This window comes from Alosa pseudoharengus, unplaced genomic scaffold (assembly GCF_046254945.1).
Source record: "Alosa pseudoharengus isolate Yale_2024_CS ecotype anadromous, Long Island Sound unplaced genomic scaffold, YU_APseudo_1.1 YU_APseudo_1.1_scf_8, whole genome shotgun sequence".
Classification (NCBI taxonomy): domain Eukaryota; kingdom Metazoa; phylum Chordata; class Actinopteri; order Clupeiformes; family Clupeidae; genus Alosa; species Alosa pseudoharengus.
Window position 1 is genome coordinate 37194147 of NW_027468870.1, and position 17432 is coordinate 37211578.

At 40.0% G+C, this 17432-nt stretch overlaps 2 protein-coding genes across 5 annotated transcripts; one reads left to right on the forward strand and one right to left on the reverse strand.

The window, feature by feature from the left end:
* Positions 1-4360: 4360 nt before the first annotated feature.
* LOC143111756 (polyubiquitin-C) lies at positions 4361-7069 on the reverse strand. The gene is made up of 2 exons (XM_076274011.1): positions 6934-7069; positions 4361-6321 (listed from the first exon to the last, which is right to left on the reverse strand). The coding sequence occupies exon 2, from the start codon at positions 6311-6313 to the stop codon at positions 4484-4486; it is 1830 nt and encodes a 609-aa protein (XP_076130126.1). The 5' UTR covers positions 6314-6321; positions 6934-7069; the 3' UTR covers positions 4361-4483.
* Positions 7070-9140: 2071 nt separating this feature from the next.
* cenpv (centromere protein V) lies at positions 9141-15285 on the forward strand. Of its 4 annotated transcripts, none has more exons than XM_076274013.1 (6): positions 9141-9255; positions 9360-9442; positions 13835-13933; positions 14059-14128; positions 14215-14329; positions 14489-15285. In XM_076274013.1, the coding sequence occupies exons 2-6, from the start codon at positions 9402-9404 to the stop codon at positions 14617-14619; spliced, it is 456 nt and encodes a 151-aa protein (XP_076130128.1). In that variant the 5' UTR covers positions 9141-9255; positions 9360-9401; the 3' UTR covers positions 14620-15285. The 4 variants fall into 4 exon arrangements, with proteins under 4 accessions (XP_076130128.1, XP_076130130.1, XP_076130127.1 ...); XM_076274015.1 differs by having other exon boundaries at positions 9360-9427; XM_076274012.1 differs by having other exon boundaries at positions 9199-9442.
* Positions 15286-17432: the final 2147 nt, after the last annotated feature.

The window sequence follows — 17432 nt, forward strand, 5'->3', positions numbered from 1 at the left end:
GCTTTTTCTCTGCTAGGGGGGGCATCCAACTGAGCATATGCAGTGTGAGTGTCATCACTCTACCTTGTTTCTGATTGGAGAAAATTGACATGTTGCAACCATCCCCTGTTGCAACTGTCCCCGGTCTCCCCCACTTTGCCTAAAAAATAAAATAAATTATGCAAATGAGGCAATATCTCTAAATATGCATACATATAAATTCTTGAAGGTACAGATTTTATGAGGTGATCACAATGTTTATATCACCACATGTGAGGTTTCTGGGCCCGAAACTCACATAAAAAAAAACGCTATACGGAGCAGATTCTGGTGTGCGGACTCAACGTTCTTCTACATGTTTGTGCTTTCCTGTCTAGCACCCAGTACTCAACTGTACCCTTGAACTCTCGTGATCACAATGTTTACAATGACCATGTAGTGTATGTGTACGAATTCTGGTTTGATATTTTTAATTGTGTTTTGTGCTGTATTAAATGGAAAATGAATTGTATACAAACAAGGGATGCATAAGTGGGGTCAAAAATGACCCCAGCGGTTGTTTTTTTGCAATATCTTGGTCATTTTAAATTGTTATCGTTTAATCTTTCATGTATTCCTCAAATAGGTTGTCTTTGACATGAGACCATTTGGATTTGTATCTAATTGGTATATTTTTTAAGTAATTGCATTTTTTGTATCAGTACCACACTTTTCCAGTAAGCATTTTCTATGGAATTTCAAAAGTTAATCCTAGGAATCTTTTATTTTTATCAACTGTGACTATCAGGTATACATTTACCGGTGTATTATCATTATCAACAACCTTTCATAACATATTAATGTAGGTGTCATAGGAAATTACAAAAAACTGCATGTTGCCCTAAGGCAACATTGAACCATAACGGACTTGCATATGGCTATACCAAATATTCTAGAAGCATCTGTATATGTGAAGTGCATGAGTGTGCTTCATGAAGTTTTATAGAATGCCATCACTATGGTTGAGTATGTGCCCTGACTATCATACCAACATCCATGGCTTTTTGATGTGAACATCCACGGCTCTGTGAAGCTGCAGACTTGCTACCTTGTACAGTAGCCCCAAGTTTGAGGCCTGACTGATCCCTCTATTTGCTATAGGCCTACCCCCTGTGTTTCTCTTTTGAGACAAATTGCTTACTAAACTTTCAGAAAGTCAGGTGCAGGTAACTTGCATGAGTGTGCATCAGTGCGCATACATGAGTATGCATGGGTGTAAGTGTGCAAACTCATGGATATGTGTGTGTGGTTGTGTGTGTATGCATACTGTACCGGAGAATGTTTTGGGAGATTTATGGAGCTTTTAGCTAGTACATAACAGTGATTTAGATGATTTCCTATGATAATTTGTATTATTATAACTTCATATCTGTAAATATTGATTTTCATTCCGCAATGGTACAATGTTGCCTGGGGGCAAAAAGTATGTTTATATCCAACCTTGCTATTATCATTGGAACGTTAAAGTGAAAAATACAAAACAACAGGTTTATTCCCTGTGTTGCAAGGTAAAACTTTCACAACAGAGTCTAGGTATGGGGACGATGATGAGACCCCATTCAGTGATAGGATTTTTACAACTATCGTCCTCCCTTGCATTTGCAGTACTTCCAACAACGGATACCAGCTACCCGACAGGGACACTCATTCTTGTGTGCACATTTGCCACACGAGCAGGGATCTGGTAAACCTTCAGGTTTTGAGATTACAATCTCAGGGACCAATAAACTGCCCTTTATTACAAAACCATCTGCATTTAAGGTCAAGGTGGTGTCTGTAAATGGTGTTTGGACCCAAAGCTGCTGTTGAATAGGCTCTTTATATATGTTTTCTTGCATTAGTTGAGGTGCAAGCGGCCCTCTCAAAGTCCATCTTAAGGGCATTACTATCGAACACAACAATGCGCAGGTCGTCAAATGTCTCCATGTCCGTTGATGGTTTGAGACATTTGACCAAGAATGTTTCTGCCATTTGTGTTGCACTGTTAGCTGTGGACAGTTGACATTGAGAATCAGAAAAGAGTTGTCTGGTTTGTGGACAGAGCTGCAAGTTTGGTTGATATTTTGCTGGTTGTATCGCACCCAGTCAGCACATGTATTGCTGGGAGACACTGTGTGAGCACGTCTCCCAGCGTTATGCAGATATCATGAAGTGGTAATATTGATCTTTTCACTCCTAAGTTGCGGATGAGCCAGAACAATTGTTATGTGTATAATAGGCACACAAAGACATCTGTGTCACCTGATGACAGTGTCAGCGATGTAGATCTATAAGTTGTTCTCTCACTTTCTCCAGATCTTTTGGAATTTTGTAAAATACGGTTGTATGTACCATGAGTAATTGGTATGTACCAACTTATCTGTTCTTTGTGAGGAATAACTTCATGACATGAAGACATTGTAACTTCATCAACTTGTCTGAGACAATCTGGCGATGACGTTTTTCCCATTTTGCAAAAAAACTTAACAAAAACACTAGCAGCTAGCTACAATACACACCAAATTAAATATAAAACTGATACAAATTCATTATAATTATTTAAATACACAAAACTACAACTCATGATAATGACATGTAAGAAGACACATGTCAACACAAAGAATAAAGAGTAGATTTCCTTACTTTTTTATCTCACAAGTCATCTTGCTTTACAGCCACGTGCTCTGCTATGACCTTAGGTCACTATGGCTGCCAGGTAAATTTTTGTTGGAGAAAAAAAGTTGGAGGTATTGGCGTGATGACAGCAATATTTAGAACAGGTAGGAAATGTAAGCTTTTAAAGTTTAGGTTAATATTTTTCCTGTTCAAAATACTGAATTTCTGCAGTAGGCTAAGATGCAATACACTGAATGGCAATGTAATTGTTCATGCTAAAATACTGCATTCATGCATATGAACTGCAATACATTCTTTAAGAAAGTTCTGCAGTTCTGACATTAGAGCATACCAATTAGGTCTAGTCAGATGTTCAAGTCAGGAAAAGACGATTACCCCAACAAATCTACAAAGTTTTCAGGCTGGAATGTGTATGTAATGTATGACTGACCATAACATCATAAACCTACTGGCCTCTATAAGGGGTAAAACATGAGATAGCGATATCTACAAAAGCAGGTGGACATAATATTTAGGCAATTTGGGCCCAACATACAGGGTGGACACATGGCATCAAGAAGTCTCATATAACTTTAATCACCGTATTGTAATTTCTGTTTTTCCAGAGGATCTCTGTATTGGGTATTTCAAAGCAATATTTACATACAGAATTTCTCTATTCAGTTGATAGCCTATTGGATCTGTGATACTTTCAGACCCATATGCCAACTAAGGGCAGTTTGATATATAGGCCTACTTTGCTTAAATGCTCAGGTGCTTTAAAGATGAAGTTGTTTTTGTAAAAATACTGCTGGGCTTATGAAGATGATTAGGTAATTTAAATGAGAATTCACATCTATGCGACATGATGTGAACCAATATGTGAATTCCAAATGAATGTGCTTGTGCAGTCTACTAGTCAGCTCACTTTGTAGACTAGAGCATGATGCACTTTATACTCAAATAGCCTACCCCTTAATTAATCCACAGCCGTCATTTTGTATTTTCAGATGTCTTAAACTATTTAAAATCTGACCATGACCAGCTATGGAATAGGCTGCCAGAGAGGGTTGAAGCGAAACGGTTAATAAGAATCTGGCTTGGCTCTGGCAGCCCTTAAAAGCCAAGAGGGTAGGCCTGGCAGGATTGACGGAAGCCAAAATCCACCATTTTGCATGCCTCAAGATGGATAACAAGTCCATTTTAAATGGATGCAATAAATACCCAAAAGCCAGTGCAATTTACAGATATCCCGATAGATGGTGCTAAAAAGGTATATTAGAAGAATGATGTAAGCCAGTAATGTGTATGACCTCATGTATTTGCCTTTGTCACTGCCCTCCCATACCATGGAGGCTATTTATAGCATAACGGTGACAGTGCAGTTCCTAACTGGTTTGTATAGACAGGGAACTAGAATTAAGCAACAGAAAACAATTACTAAATATGTGAATGTCCAATGCATCCCACTCGGGATTCATAAGCAATCTAACAGAATTCAAGTAATTCCTATCAATGTATATCAAACTCATGAAGGTCTTTAAATTAATCAAATATAATCTGATCAATCACCTGGGGATATTCCCAAATGACTCTTAATTGTATCTCATTTTATACCAAGCATTATATTCATTATGTTTATTCTGTGAATAAACTGTTATCTTTGGTCACCCACTGCAACTTCAGACTTATTATATATTGAGACATGGCTACATATTGATAAAGTGATAGAGATTCCAGAAGGCAGTTATAACTTGAAATGCGTTTATTGAGTCATCAGGAGTAAAAAAAAAAAAATGTAGGGTTTAAAAAGCAAAATTAAATATAAAAAGTGACAGGATTGGATAGGGTAGGGATTGTACTGTAACAATTACTGTCCCCCTCTAAGACGCAGGACAAGATGGAGGGTGGACTCCTTCTGGATGTTGTAGTCGGACAGGGTGCGGCCATCTTCCAGCTGCTTGCCGGCAAAGATCAACCTCTGCTGGTCTGGGGGAATGCCTTCTTTGTCCTGGATTTTGGCCTTCACGTTCTCAATGGTGTCGCTGGGCTCCACCTCAAGGGTGATGGTCTTCCCCGTCAGAGTCTTGACGAAGATCTGCATGCCTCCCCTCAGACGCAGGACAAGATGGAGGGTGGACTCCTTCTGGATGTTGTAGTCGGACAGGGTGCGGCCATCTTCCAGCTGTTTGCCGGCAAAAATCAACCTCTGCTGGTCTGGGGGAATGCCTTCTTTGTCCTGGATTTTGGCCTTCACGTTCTCAATGGTGTCGCTGGGCTCCACCTCAAGGGTGATAGTCTTCCCCGTCAGGGTCTTGACGAAGATCTGCATGCCTCCCCTCAGACGCAGGACAAGATGGAGGGTGGACTCCTTCTGGATGTTGTAGTCGGACAGGGTGCGGCCATCTTCCAGCTGTTTGCCGGCAAAGATCAACCTCTGCTGGTCTGGGGGAATGCCTTCTTTGTCCTGGATTTTGGCCTTCACGTTCTCAATGGTGTCGCTGGGCTCCACCTCAAGGGTGATGGTCTTCCCCGTCAGGGTCTTGACGAAGATCTGCATGCCTCCCCTCAGACGCAGGACAAGATGGAGGGTGGACTCCTTCTGGATGTTGTAGTCGGACAGGGTGCGGCCATCTTCCAGCTGTTTGCCGGCAAAGATCAACCTCTGCTGGTCTGGGGGAATGCCTTCTTTGTCCTGGATTTTGGCCTTCACGTTCTCAATGGTGTCGCTGGGCTCCACCTCAAGGGTGATGGTCTTCCCCGTCAGAGTCTTGACGAAGATTTGCATGCCTCCCCTCAGACGCAGGACAAGATGGAGGGTGGACTCCTTCTGGATGTTGTAGTCGGACAGGGTGCGGCCATCTTCCAGCTGTTTGCCGGCAAAGATCAACCTCTGCTGGTCTGGGGGAATGCCTTCTTTGTCCTGGATTTTGGCCTTCACGTTCTCAATGGTGTCGCTGGGCTCCACCTCAAGGGTGATGGTCTTCCCCGTCAGAGTCTTGACGAAGATCTGCATGCCTCCCCTCAGACGCAGGACAAGATGGAGGGTGGACTCCTTCTGGATGTTGTAGTCGGACAGGGTGCGGCCATCTTCCAGCTGTTTGCCGGCAAAAATCAACCTCTGCTGGTCTGGGGGAATGCCTTCTTTGTCCTGGATTTTGGCCTTCACGTTCTCAATGGTGTCGCTGGGCTCCACCTCAAGGGTGATGGTCTTCCCCGTCAGGGTCTTGACGAAGATCTGCATGCCTCCCCTCAGACGCAGGACAAGATGGAGGGTGGACTCCTTCTGGATGTTGTAGTCGGACAGGGTGCGGCCATCTTCCAGCTGTTTGCCGGCAAAGATCAACCTCTGCTGGTCTGGGGGAATGCCTTCTTTGTCCTGGATTTTGGCCTTCACGTTCTCAATGGTGTCGCTGGGCTCCACCTCAAGGGTGATGGTCTTCCCCGTCAGAGTCTTGACGAAGATTTGCATGCCTCCCCTCAGACGCAGGACAAGATGGAGGGTGGACTCCTTCTGGATGTTGTAGTCGGACAGGGTGCGGCCATCTTCCAGCTGTTTGCCGGCAAAAATCAACCTCTGCTGGTCTGGGGGAATGCCTTCTTTGTCCTGGATTTTGGCCTTGACATTTTCAATGGTGTCACTTGGCTCCACCTCAAGGGTGATAGTCTTCCCTGTGAGTGTTTTCACAAAGATCTGCATCTTTCAACCTTAAGTGAGGGGAAAGAAGAGCGAGAAAGAGAGAAACCTAGTCAGTATGATCCACAATGCCCACATCTCAGTCATGCATCAAAATAGAAAAATACAAATATACATATTACTTGGAACATTTCTGAACGCAAATAAATATATAATCCTACCATTACAACAATACATTAAATGAACAGTACAATTGCGTTAAATGACCTTCAAAAAAAAGCTGAAATGAGTTTAGCTCCGTCGGACTGAAAAGCAAGTCACGGACGCCATTTTATGACATCCGGGTTCTTTGTTCCGTGTCCAACGTTAGTTTCTGTTGTGAATCAGCAATCCTGACATTAACGTTAGTAAGCGAAACTTTCGTTTTAATCAAATTGTCCACCAAGTTATTGATTAAAAGGACAGATTCATCGCGAGTCACATGGTATAATATTCTTATCACAGCCAAGTAACATTTTAATCGGTCAGCAAAATAATGACGCAGTCGTCTTTTCAACCAAGTTAGCCATTTTAGATATGTTAGCCAACCGCGCTAGGTTATGAAAACAAGAAAGCCGGGTTATAACATGAAGACGTAGAGAACAAAATTCACGACTTCTAAATGTAGTGAAAGAAATACTTACTCTTTCGACTCCGACAAGGATGTAACGTTACGTCTTTTGGTTTCCTTTGCTTCTTTTCACAGCTGTCGTTCTTCGGTATATCTGCAGCTCTGGCGGATGGTTGCTGTATTTATACAAAAGCGGTATTGTGACGTTTTACAGGCGTCATGCCATTTTCTCCTTCCGCTTATAAAAATAGTTCCAAATTCTAAGCAATGTGTGTTTCATTGACATTGATGTCAACAATTTAAAACATTTGAAAATGAATATTTGTCACTGCAAGTATAAATGATAGTTATATATTTGACACTTCCTTTCGAATAAAAAAAGCTGCGGAGTGATACACCGCGAAGAGCCCAGAAAATGCGAGAAACTAGAGCTAGGCTACGCCTTCTTTGGTGATTGGATAGTAATGTTGTTTATCGGTTGCCATTGGTTAATCATATTAGCAATCACAATGTGTCAAGCAACAACGAGCAAACAGTTTTGGTGTTGAGCAATCTTGTCCATGTAGGCCTACAGTATTTTATCTCAAATGACTGTTGTTTTTTGCTAAGGTTACACACACGGCATCTGGACAACTTATTTCAGTGTGTAGGCTATTTATAAACATGTTCGAACACCCGCCATGACATGCTCTGCTCAAGACTACAAAAAAAACAACTTCTTTCTCAAGGATATGTGTTTTCAAAGCAGACATACATAACTCAAAAATATGAAGAATAACGTTAGCCCACAGAAAGTTTGTTAAAGAGAACGAACAAACGGTGGGCACGTTTTAGAAAGCAGCTTACAGTACGAGACTGAAAGAATTCCAAACACAGTTTGTGTTGCCAGATGGGGCGTCTACTGTAAAGTAGGTCAGGTCAAAAGAAAGCTGACTCCATCTCTGTTGGTTCTACTGTGCTTCACTTGCACTTGCTAATCATTGACATTAAGTGGAATTTAGGCCTCACATGTCAGCACATCAAACAGGACCTAAAGATTACACAGAAGAACACTATTTTGTAATGTCTGCTTCTTCTGCCATTGTTGGAGACAGCTAACAATGACTTTTTAATTTCTGGTTGAGGGTAGTCTATGTTGTAGCCTAATCTTAGGAAAAAAGACCTAAACTGAAGGGGGGGGGGAGTAATCTCTTCGCCTCAAAGGTTCCTCCAGCTGAGAATGTGGTTGGCCTATCAAGGTCTTCAACAGTTTCAGACAGAACAATTGCTTTGGGCAGCAATTGGCTTACAATAATAAAAAATGACTAACATTAACTAAAATTGTCCACAGAGTTGTTAGTGTCTCATTTTATTTTTTTCCAATAGCTAATTTCTAGTCTGTAAGGTGTGGTTTTCTATTTTAGGTCACTGAAATGCCCTTTGCTTCAGAACTTGCCAGCTTTTCATGTGACACGCATGATATGCCACGTCACTGGGTGTGACTGGGTCTGTTGAAAGAGTGTAGGCCTACCTTGACCAACTTGTTTGCTGGTCGTTGTTGACTATTTACTTTACTAGCTGGTGTTCCAGGAACAAGTGTTTTTTCTAGCCTTTATTTTTATTTTAAACGCATAATTATACACAAGTGTGATGATCTAATTTTGTTTTCTACATGGGAACTTGAACAGTGCCGATAGGCCTATATAAAACCTTTAAATGTGATTGTGTTACGCTATATTGTGTTTTTTCAACAAGGTGTTCTGTGTGTGGTAGCTTAACAGGTGACAGCTAGGATTAAGTCATAATCGCCTGATTTAATCACTTCCTTCATTAAAGAGGGGTCTAAAGACATTCCTATTCAACATATACTTAGTTGTTTAAGCGCTTATGTGTTATGGTTTATATAATGTTGTTTTATTTTAATTGGGCTGTTAATTAATTTGACATTATTGTTTATTATTGATATTCTCCTTAATGTAGTCTTATTAGCATGTTATTGTTTTTATATTATTGATTGAATTGACATTATTGTTTTATTATTGCCTTTCCCCTTTTTTACATTGCTTTTTTATTAGGCTATTGATTGAATTGATATTATTGTGTACTACAACTATTCTCCTTACTATATTTGACCTAGATTTTAATCTGTTCCCTGCTCATTTTTAAATATTATTATGTTGTTTTGTATTTATATGTCGCTTTGGACAAAGGCGTCTGCTAAATCCATAACCATAACCAAAGTATTTTCCGACATCCATGTATTTTCATAAAGTAAGCTTGTACAGGGCTACACAAGGCTAGTCTGGACATGACCAGACGCTGTCATTGCCTATCCACGTGATCTTGTTATCTGCTCATGCTTTTATAGCCTGCGGTTCGGATTCCTCAAGGACGCACGAGAGTTCTGCCCTATCACGTGTGGTGAACTTACAATAGTCTTACTCTTAACCTCAGCCTTTTTGGAACATAGCTCGTACGTTTGTCAAAGAACCCATTACCCTATTCTCTTTTGATTTACAGTCAACAATTCCAATCCCGTTGTCACTTGGCTGAAGAAGGTTCATGGCACACACAGAGCAAAACCAAAGGTACCCGAATAAATTGTTAATAGGATTTGGGACGAGTTTAGCCTAACAAACCACTGCCGTGGTCATGACACTGCTGCAAAGTTTAGCAAGGGCAGAAATGTTTGTAATCAGATCGCCGATAGGTTATTTTAGTTCCGCATAGTCTAGTTAAACTTCATAACCTAGCCTACTTGTGTAGTCTAGCTACGTCAGGCTTGAGCCGTAAGCCCTGGCGACAAAAGACCAGTGCTGCCGTGTTAGTTAATAATAGTCCTGCCTTTTTTCTATGGACCCTTTCAAGAGAGTTCCATTATCAGCATCATAGTTGGCCCCACAAGACTTACTTTTCAACATTCCATGTTATCTTAATGCAGAGGAAGTAGATTGGGGCCCAAATAGAACGTTCAAGCATTGTTTTTGTTTTTATTGTTGAAAGGGTCTATATGGCCAGGGTATTCATTTCAGGCAAAGATATTGCACCTAATCAGCATGTAGCATACCTATCCCGTAGCCTAATTGTCGCCCATCTCATAATAACAGTAAATAAACCTACTTATCACCCTATGAGTGCACCAGCTCATTTGCATGTCCCTGAATTGATTGAAAGTTAACAAGATTTAAATTATTCAAATTTTAAAACAGGCAGTTACAAGTCATTTTTTCTATATTGCTGCAGGGAAATATGCTTCTGGATTTTTAACCTTCTCTGTGAAAACGGTACACTAAAAAGTGTAAAAGAAGTTAAAAAAAAAAAAATATATATATATATCACTCTTTACAGGAAATGTACTGTAAACTTTTCACCAATCTACAGAACTTGACTTTTAATACTGTAAAAGTGCACAAACACAAAAAAATAACTTTCAGTAGCAGATGAGTCTTTAGGCAAAATGTGAATATTTCACATTTTCACCAATTCTAGCTTGTTCGTCTCAACTTCATCTTCAGTTCAGCCTCTTCTGCGGCCCACTCACTGGCACATCACACCTCTTGTTGCCATGTGATAGTTGTTGGCTGCAAAGTTATATCTCTTACCACCAGCCTTGGTAAAGCCAGAGACAGATCTCTGCCCTCCAAAGTTTTTTGTCTCACTGGTTGACTGTAAACAGAAATTGACGCCCCCTACTCTTTTACCATGCGTTTAAGCATCACCAGTAATATGTATGCACCCATGAAAAATGTGTGTAGTACATCGATACATCTGTTACAGTACCCTCCAGAATTATTGGCACCTCTGCTAAAGTTGACTAAAAACAGGTATAAAAAAAAATCTGATGGTTATTTATTGTAATCTCACAATGAAAACAATGAGGAAAAATTCAACCTTGAAGGGAAGAAATTTATTTTCAGAAAAAGGGAAATCTCATAAAGAAATAAATATTTTTAACAAAAACATGTTGCCCACAATTATTGGCACCCCTGCTTGTAATACCTTCTTAAGCCTCCCTTTGCCAATGAAACAGCTTGTAATATTCTCCTATGACACCCCATGAAGTTGGTGAATACAAAACAAGGGATCTTTACAAAATCTCTCCAGATCATCCAGATTCTTAGGTCCACACTTGGGCATTCTCCTCTTTGACTCACCCTGTTTGGAGTTTAGATCAGGGGACTGAGATGGCAATGGCCGAAGCTTAATTTTGTGTTCAGTAAACCATTTCTGTTTTGATCTGGATGTTTGTTTTGGTTCATTGACCTGATGAATGATCCAATCATGACCCACTTTTAGTCTTGGCAGAGACTGACTGATTTCCTATGAAAATGTTCAGGTTTTTTTTTTTTTTTTTTTGGGGGGGGGTTCATGATACCATGCACCTAAATAAGGTTCCCAAGGCTTTTGGAAATAAAAACAGTCCCGCAATATCACAGCCTCTCCACCATAATTCTCATTAGGCATGGGGTTCTTTTCAGTATAGTCATTCATGTACACCAAACCTACCTAAAGTGTTTCTTGCCAAAGAGTGCAATTTTCATTTATTCTGACAATAGACCACACTTCCAGACACTACCATTCAGTAACTCCTGCCATTTACATTTGTAATTAAATGACTGGAAAGGCTTTTACCTGGCATACCCTCTGAATACCGTATTTTCCGGACTATAAGTCGTACCAGTCAAAAAATGTGTCATTAAGAGGAAAAAAACATATATATAAATATATATATATGTTGCACCTGAGTCGCAGGACCAGCCAAACTATGAAAAAAAGTGCGACTTATAGTCCGGAAAATACGGTAATCAATTAGCAGTGAGGTCACTTTTGAAGATTTTTTGGGGGACTTACCATCCTCCTGTGCGTGGGGGCAAGATAACCATGGGTCTTTGTCCAAGCATGTTTGTCACATTTCTAGTTGATTAGAGCCTTTTAATTATTGTCTTATATGGGCATTTTCAATGAAGTACCTAGTTTTTATAGCCATTCCCCGACTTACAAATGTCAACCAACTTTCTTTTTATTTAAATTTAGTGTATACTCTTGTTGAAAAAGGACTCCGGGATTTATTTACTCTGGTCTCTGTGTCACTTTATTTTCATATCTTAGTGGAAAAAGTCATGAACTACTTCTAAGTTTACAGACACTGATTAACTTGAAAAAGTTGAAATAAGATAGGAAAATACTTCTGTTACATTTTGTATATAAGATCTTCTAGGGGTGCCAATAATTGTGGGCAACGTGTTTTTGTTAAAAAAAAAAATTCTTTATGAGATTTTCCTTCTTCTCAGAAAAAAATGGCTTCCCTTCAAGGTTGGATTTTTCCTCTTTGTTTTCCTTGTGAGATTACAATAAATCGGCAAAAGATTATTTTTATACCTATTTTTAGTCAACTTTACCAAAGGTGCCCATAATTCTGGAGGGTACTGTTAATTAAATATATTGTTGCACTCTAGGTTTATCTAAGTCTAAGTCATGGTTGCTGCTGTCACAGCAACATGTGACATTCTTACCCTCCATTTTGAACTCATGTGGCACGCATCTGTCGCTACCATCTGAGAGCTGATTCCATCCCCCATCCCTTTGCCATCCTGCAAGGTCACCCTGGGATAAGAGGAAATTGTGCAGCCAGTGCAGTTAGTGGCAGGAGTGGCATAGACTGAATTTTACATCTGGCTAAAAGCTCTGCAGCAGTTTTCTGTGTGAATGCAAAATTTAATTTTATCATTTCAGACTACCACATACATGACTTTGGTCTTCTGCACCAGTTGTCACCACGTTTTCAGGCTCAAATACCACACCACAAGTCCTACATATTAATGAACAGACATGGTTGGTTTGTCCATCTCTGGGTCTTGCTTACCCGACTGCAGAGTGGGACAAAATGCCGTACTCTTTCTACCAGTCAACATAGTTTCAGTTTGTTTGTCCGACTTTGGCATTTCTAATGGTCTTAACTCATCGCAAATTACAATATAATTGTCTACTGTCTAGTAACAAGAAAGACATTTCTTCATTTGATGCCTCATAAGCCTTTAGGCTATATATTTTCAGTTATGGTATAATATTGCACTAAAATAATAATCACATCATTAGATAAATGACTTATTCTTCTCAGTAGACCTATACAAAAGCAGCTGAAACACACATTGTACACACATAGCCTACACTTACACTTACAACTGTCTGAAATAATTAAATCACAGCCTACAGTACAACCTAGCAGTGATTCCTGAGACACCTTTTGTGGGGATAAAATCCCTCATCCTTGACTACTTATAACTTGGTCACACATGGCTGGTGTATTTAGGTTTTTCTGATATATTTGCAAGTGTGAAAAACCTGAGTTGGAAAGCAAATGTGGCAGTTATGTATAGCATTTCTGTTTTAGTCTATTCTGCACAGCTGTTATGACAGACAGAGACCATTTTTTTGTCCTGCATGCCTCAGAGGCTTAAAGGTGCAGTCAGTGCAGTCAGGGATTGCACAGGAAGTCGTGTTTGTTTGTTATTATGTTTATATTTACATTTATTAGCAGACGATTTTGAGCAAAACAAACAATATTATGTATTAACCAAGGACCAAATAAAACACGCCAGAGAGGTAGCTCACCGCACATTCAGTTTTTCAGATGGAAATTCCACGCAGGTTTTTTTTTTTTGGGGCGGGGGGGGGGCAGGCTGCCCCCACTTTGTTTGTTTCCTGAGCCTGGGCTGCCTACAGAGACTGGGCGTTTTTAGAGTGCACTCACGGAATGGGCAGCTAACGGTCGTGAGGAGACGATTGCTGAATGTGACAAAAAATGCTATGGGCTTGAAATGAAGTAAAATCTCTCACTGTACTTTTAAATTCAATCTCTCACTAGCTATACTGCCAGCAATCAAAACCGTCACTCTCTGTCAACACCCAAAGGTGTTGTGGAGACACACAGTGGACATGGTGGGTGGCCACATGACAAAAATACGATTATCAGTTTGTTTTGTACTTTCACACAGGGAGAAAGAGTGTCTGGTCCAGCACACTGGGGGATGTCATTGTGGTGCCGTTCGCTTTGAGGTCTTGAGTACCCCTGACCTACATGTATTTGAATGCAAGTAAGTACCTGTGATATCTGACCAAAAATCAATGCACTGTAGCTCTGGCACAGCCCTTCAGTCCACTTTCCTCATATCCTGCCTGTGGCTCCAGACTGTAGATGTATTTTCTCTTCTCTTCTCAGCTGCAGCATTTGTACAAAAAAGCAGAACCATCATTTTATTGTGCCAAAGGCCAACTTTACACTTCTGAAGGTAAACCAACTTTGCGTTTCCACACATTCAGCATTATGAATTTCCATAACAATGACTCCATTAACAAACGTCTTAATGTTTAACAGGGGTCGGACAGTCTTACTACATACACATTCAACACGCACCAAGCCAAACATATGTTCTGCAAAACATGCGGGGTCCAAAGTTTCTACATTCCTCGCTCCAACCCAGATGGCTTTGGTAAAGAATAACTCAAGGGCGATTCAGTGATCTTACACATATTAAACAAGCGGTGAAACCCATGTAATTACACAAACAAATGACCCCTTGTTTCTGATGATATCTGAGCCTGCTGTGAGATTTGTTTATTAATTCATGTTTGTGTTTTCCTCCTTAAAGGGGTAGCACCTCATTGTTTGGACTCAGGGACAGTGTGCAGCGTGACTGTAGAGAAGTTCAATGGTGCAGATTGGGAGGAGAGTATGCAGAAGCATCAAACTATAAAGAACATGTCAAAGCCTTCTGAATAGCTCTGAGATAAAAAGAAAAAAAACAGTGTCTAAGTGCTTGAAGAGTGATTTATTTAGGAGAGAGGGCAAGTGCCCTCTGCAAGGGCAAGACCTTTCTTAGGCCACATCCACACTGTTCTGTTTTTGTTTGAATCCAAAACACTTTTGTTACATTTTTGCCTCTCAGCTACACTACCGAAACAGAATGATGCGAAAATTTCATTTGGAAACTTTGGCTCTGCATTTTAATATTGACAGCAAAATCTGCAAACACCTGAAAAAGATCATGTTCCCTTCATGTTTGGACATTGTGATTGTCAGTCGGATGTTTCTTCTCTCTCCATGACTAACTGGGTAAATGCAAGATGGAGAATGAAATACAAGCTTTACTGGCCTTGCTGTCTTTAATAACATATCAGTTAAATTCTACATTTTACAATGCTGGCAATTACATGACTGTTCATGTGATTTGTGCTAATGGTCATGAAATCCACACTTCAGGAATCCAGAGTAAAGGAGGTTCTGGAATGGCAAATGTGTGGATGGAGATCGGATTAGTTTTACCATGGTGTTTTAAAACAAAAACATAATAGTGTGAAAGTATAAGTTTGCTGTTTCATCTAGTGCTAAAATATGATCATTATTTTGAGTTGTAACATGATACAATGATTAAAAAAACTTTATTGATATGCTGACTCATACGAATGAATTTATTACCAGGGATATATTCAGTACATCTGATCCTATTACAAATATACCAGTCAAGATGAATGTCCTTTTGGACGAGTTCTCCAAAGGGGGAGTCTTAGGCTATACTTAGTACTATGCCAAGTTAAGGGCACTCTCTGATTGAGGGTGATGTGTTTGGATACCAACATGCCAAGTGGTGCAAGCTGGCTTACCTTGGCGGGCATGCACTTTTTAAACTGACTTAGCAGATATCAGAGGGGATGAGCCCTTACTGACAGCTCAAGGACGGAGAAGTGATTGTTAAAGATACTGGTATGGTCTCACAGAATTGCAGACCATATAATGGAATACATCTGCTACTTCTCTAAAAGGTCAACTGAGAAAGGCTTGACTGAAATTGCTGTGATGTCATATGGCAGATGTCAAAAAAGGTTTAGGACAATTTAAGTACTACAGAGGCCTAAAGGGACATGTCTAAAATATTTGTTTCAAGTTTCTGGTGCATCAGAAAGTTTTGCGTGTGTGCAATACATTTAAGGGTGAAGTACCTCTTTAAATAATGTGGTATAAAGATGCTGCACTGCTGTTGGTCAAAAATAACATCACTGAGTTAAAGAAAACAGTAGGTGGCGCACTCTGCTGAGAAATACAAAATATCTGTAGGTCTACTGGAAAATCCTCATGAGAGATGCATTTACACTGTACCATTTTTTTTTTTACTACAGTAGGGTTTTAATATGCATTTAGGAGGCTGGAGGCCCTTGTGATTGATTTTCTCATTGTTGCAAATTTCTTGGCACAGCTCATGACCTTTTTCCCCTTTTTGTCCTTTCTTTTTGCAAAAAAATGTCTTAATCTACATTGCGTTCATGACATTGGCAAGTTTCCTATTTCAAACAAGTTGTTTTTGTTTTGTTTACTCTGTGTCATGTTGCTATGCGTGTGATGCTCTGTCTCTCTCTCTCTCACACACACACACACACATCTTGAATTTCCCCTTGAGGATCAATTCAAGTCAATCAAGTATCTATCTATCTATCTATCTATCTCATACACACACACAAACAAGAACACAGACCACAAAGACATAAAAACAACAATCTGAAAGCCTGATGTGGTTGAGAGCAGATACTGAATACCTTGACAGGTTCTTGGAAATCTCTGTAACCTCCATCTTAGTCACACCTCCTTGCTTATATGATAAGTTATATCCAAGAGCCACATCTCATGTATCATCATGTATCATCCCACTCGGCAAGAAAAAAACAACTCGCTGGCCCAAGCCCAAACTTGAAGTGGTGAAATAAAGGGCTCAACAGCCAAGCCAGTGGAGCAGCTAGTCTCCCTCCATCGAAACTCTGCACATTCTGAGATTGTTAAGGAGAAGAGGTGATAGCAGACTTGGAAAAACTGCATATCTTGATTCCTTGACACTTTTGGTAATGAAGGGGTAAGGGTATGTAATATGTAAGGGTTCTTCCTGACATAATTCAAGATGTCTACATGATCAGTATGGTAAATTACAGCCCAGTCCATGTAAGAAAAAACATTTGATTTCAGAGATACTAATCTATGACCATGTGATAGCAATACACAGTCAGCTGGAAAAAAAAGACACAAGAAATGATGCAGAGCACCACTCAACAGTGACCTCTGTGGTTTTCCGGTAACTGAAAGATTGCAATAAGGGGCAGTATTCATAGTCTGCTGTAACAAATTAGGTGGATCCTAAACGGCAACTTGTATAAACAGAATCTAAATTCTTCTCCATATGAAACCTGTAAGTCATAGAATTGTAGGGGATGCATGGTACTGCATATAACAATATGAAGGAGACTGGGGTTTCAAAGTACAACCAAACATGGACATTCAAATGTAAAAATAGCTGCTCAACCATTCACAATGTTCAGTTTTCTGTGGCTAAATTATGTTAAGTCTGTCTGTCAAACTGTTTTAGTATCACTGCACTTCTTAGCTTTGTCACTTTGTTGCTTGCTTCGTGACTGCTGCCTAAGTAGAACAGCCTAGAACTGTTTGGACCCTAAGTTAGTTTGTGGCTTTGAGGCTATCCCTCAGCTATGTGCCAATAAAATACATGAAGTGTGATAAAACTAGAGAGAGGAGAGAGAGAGAGAAAGCGTACT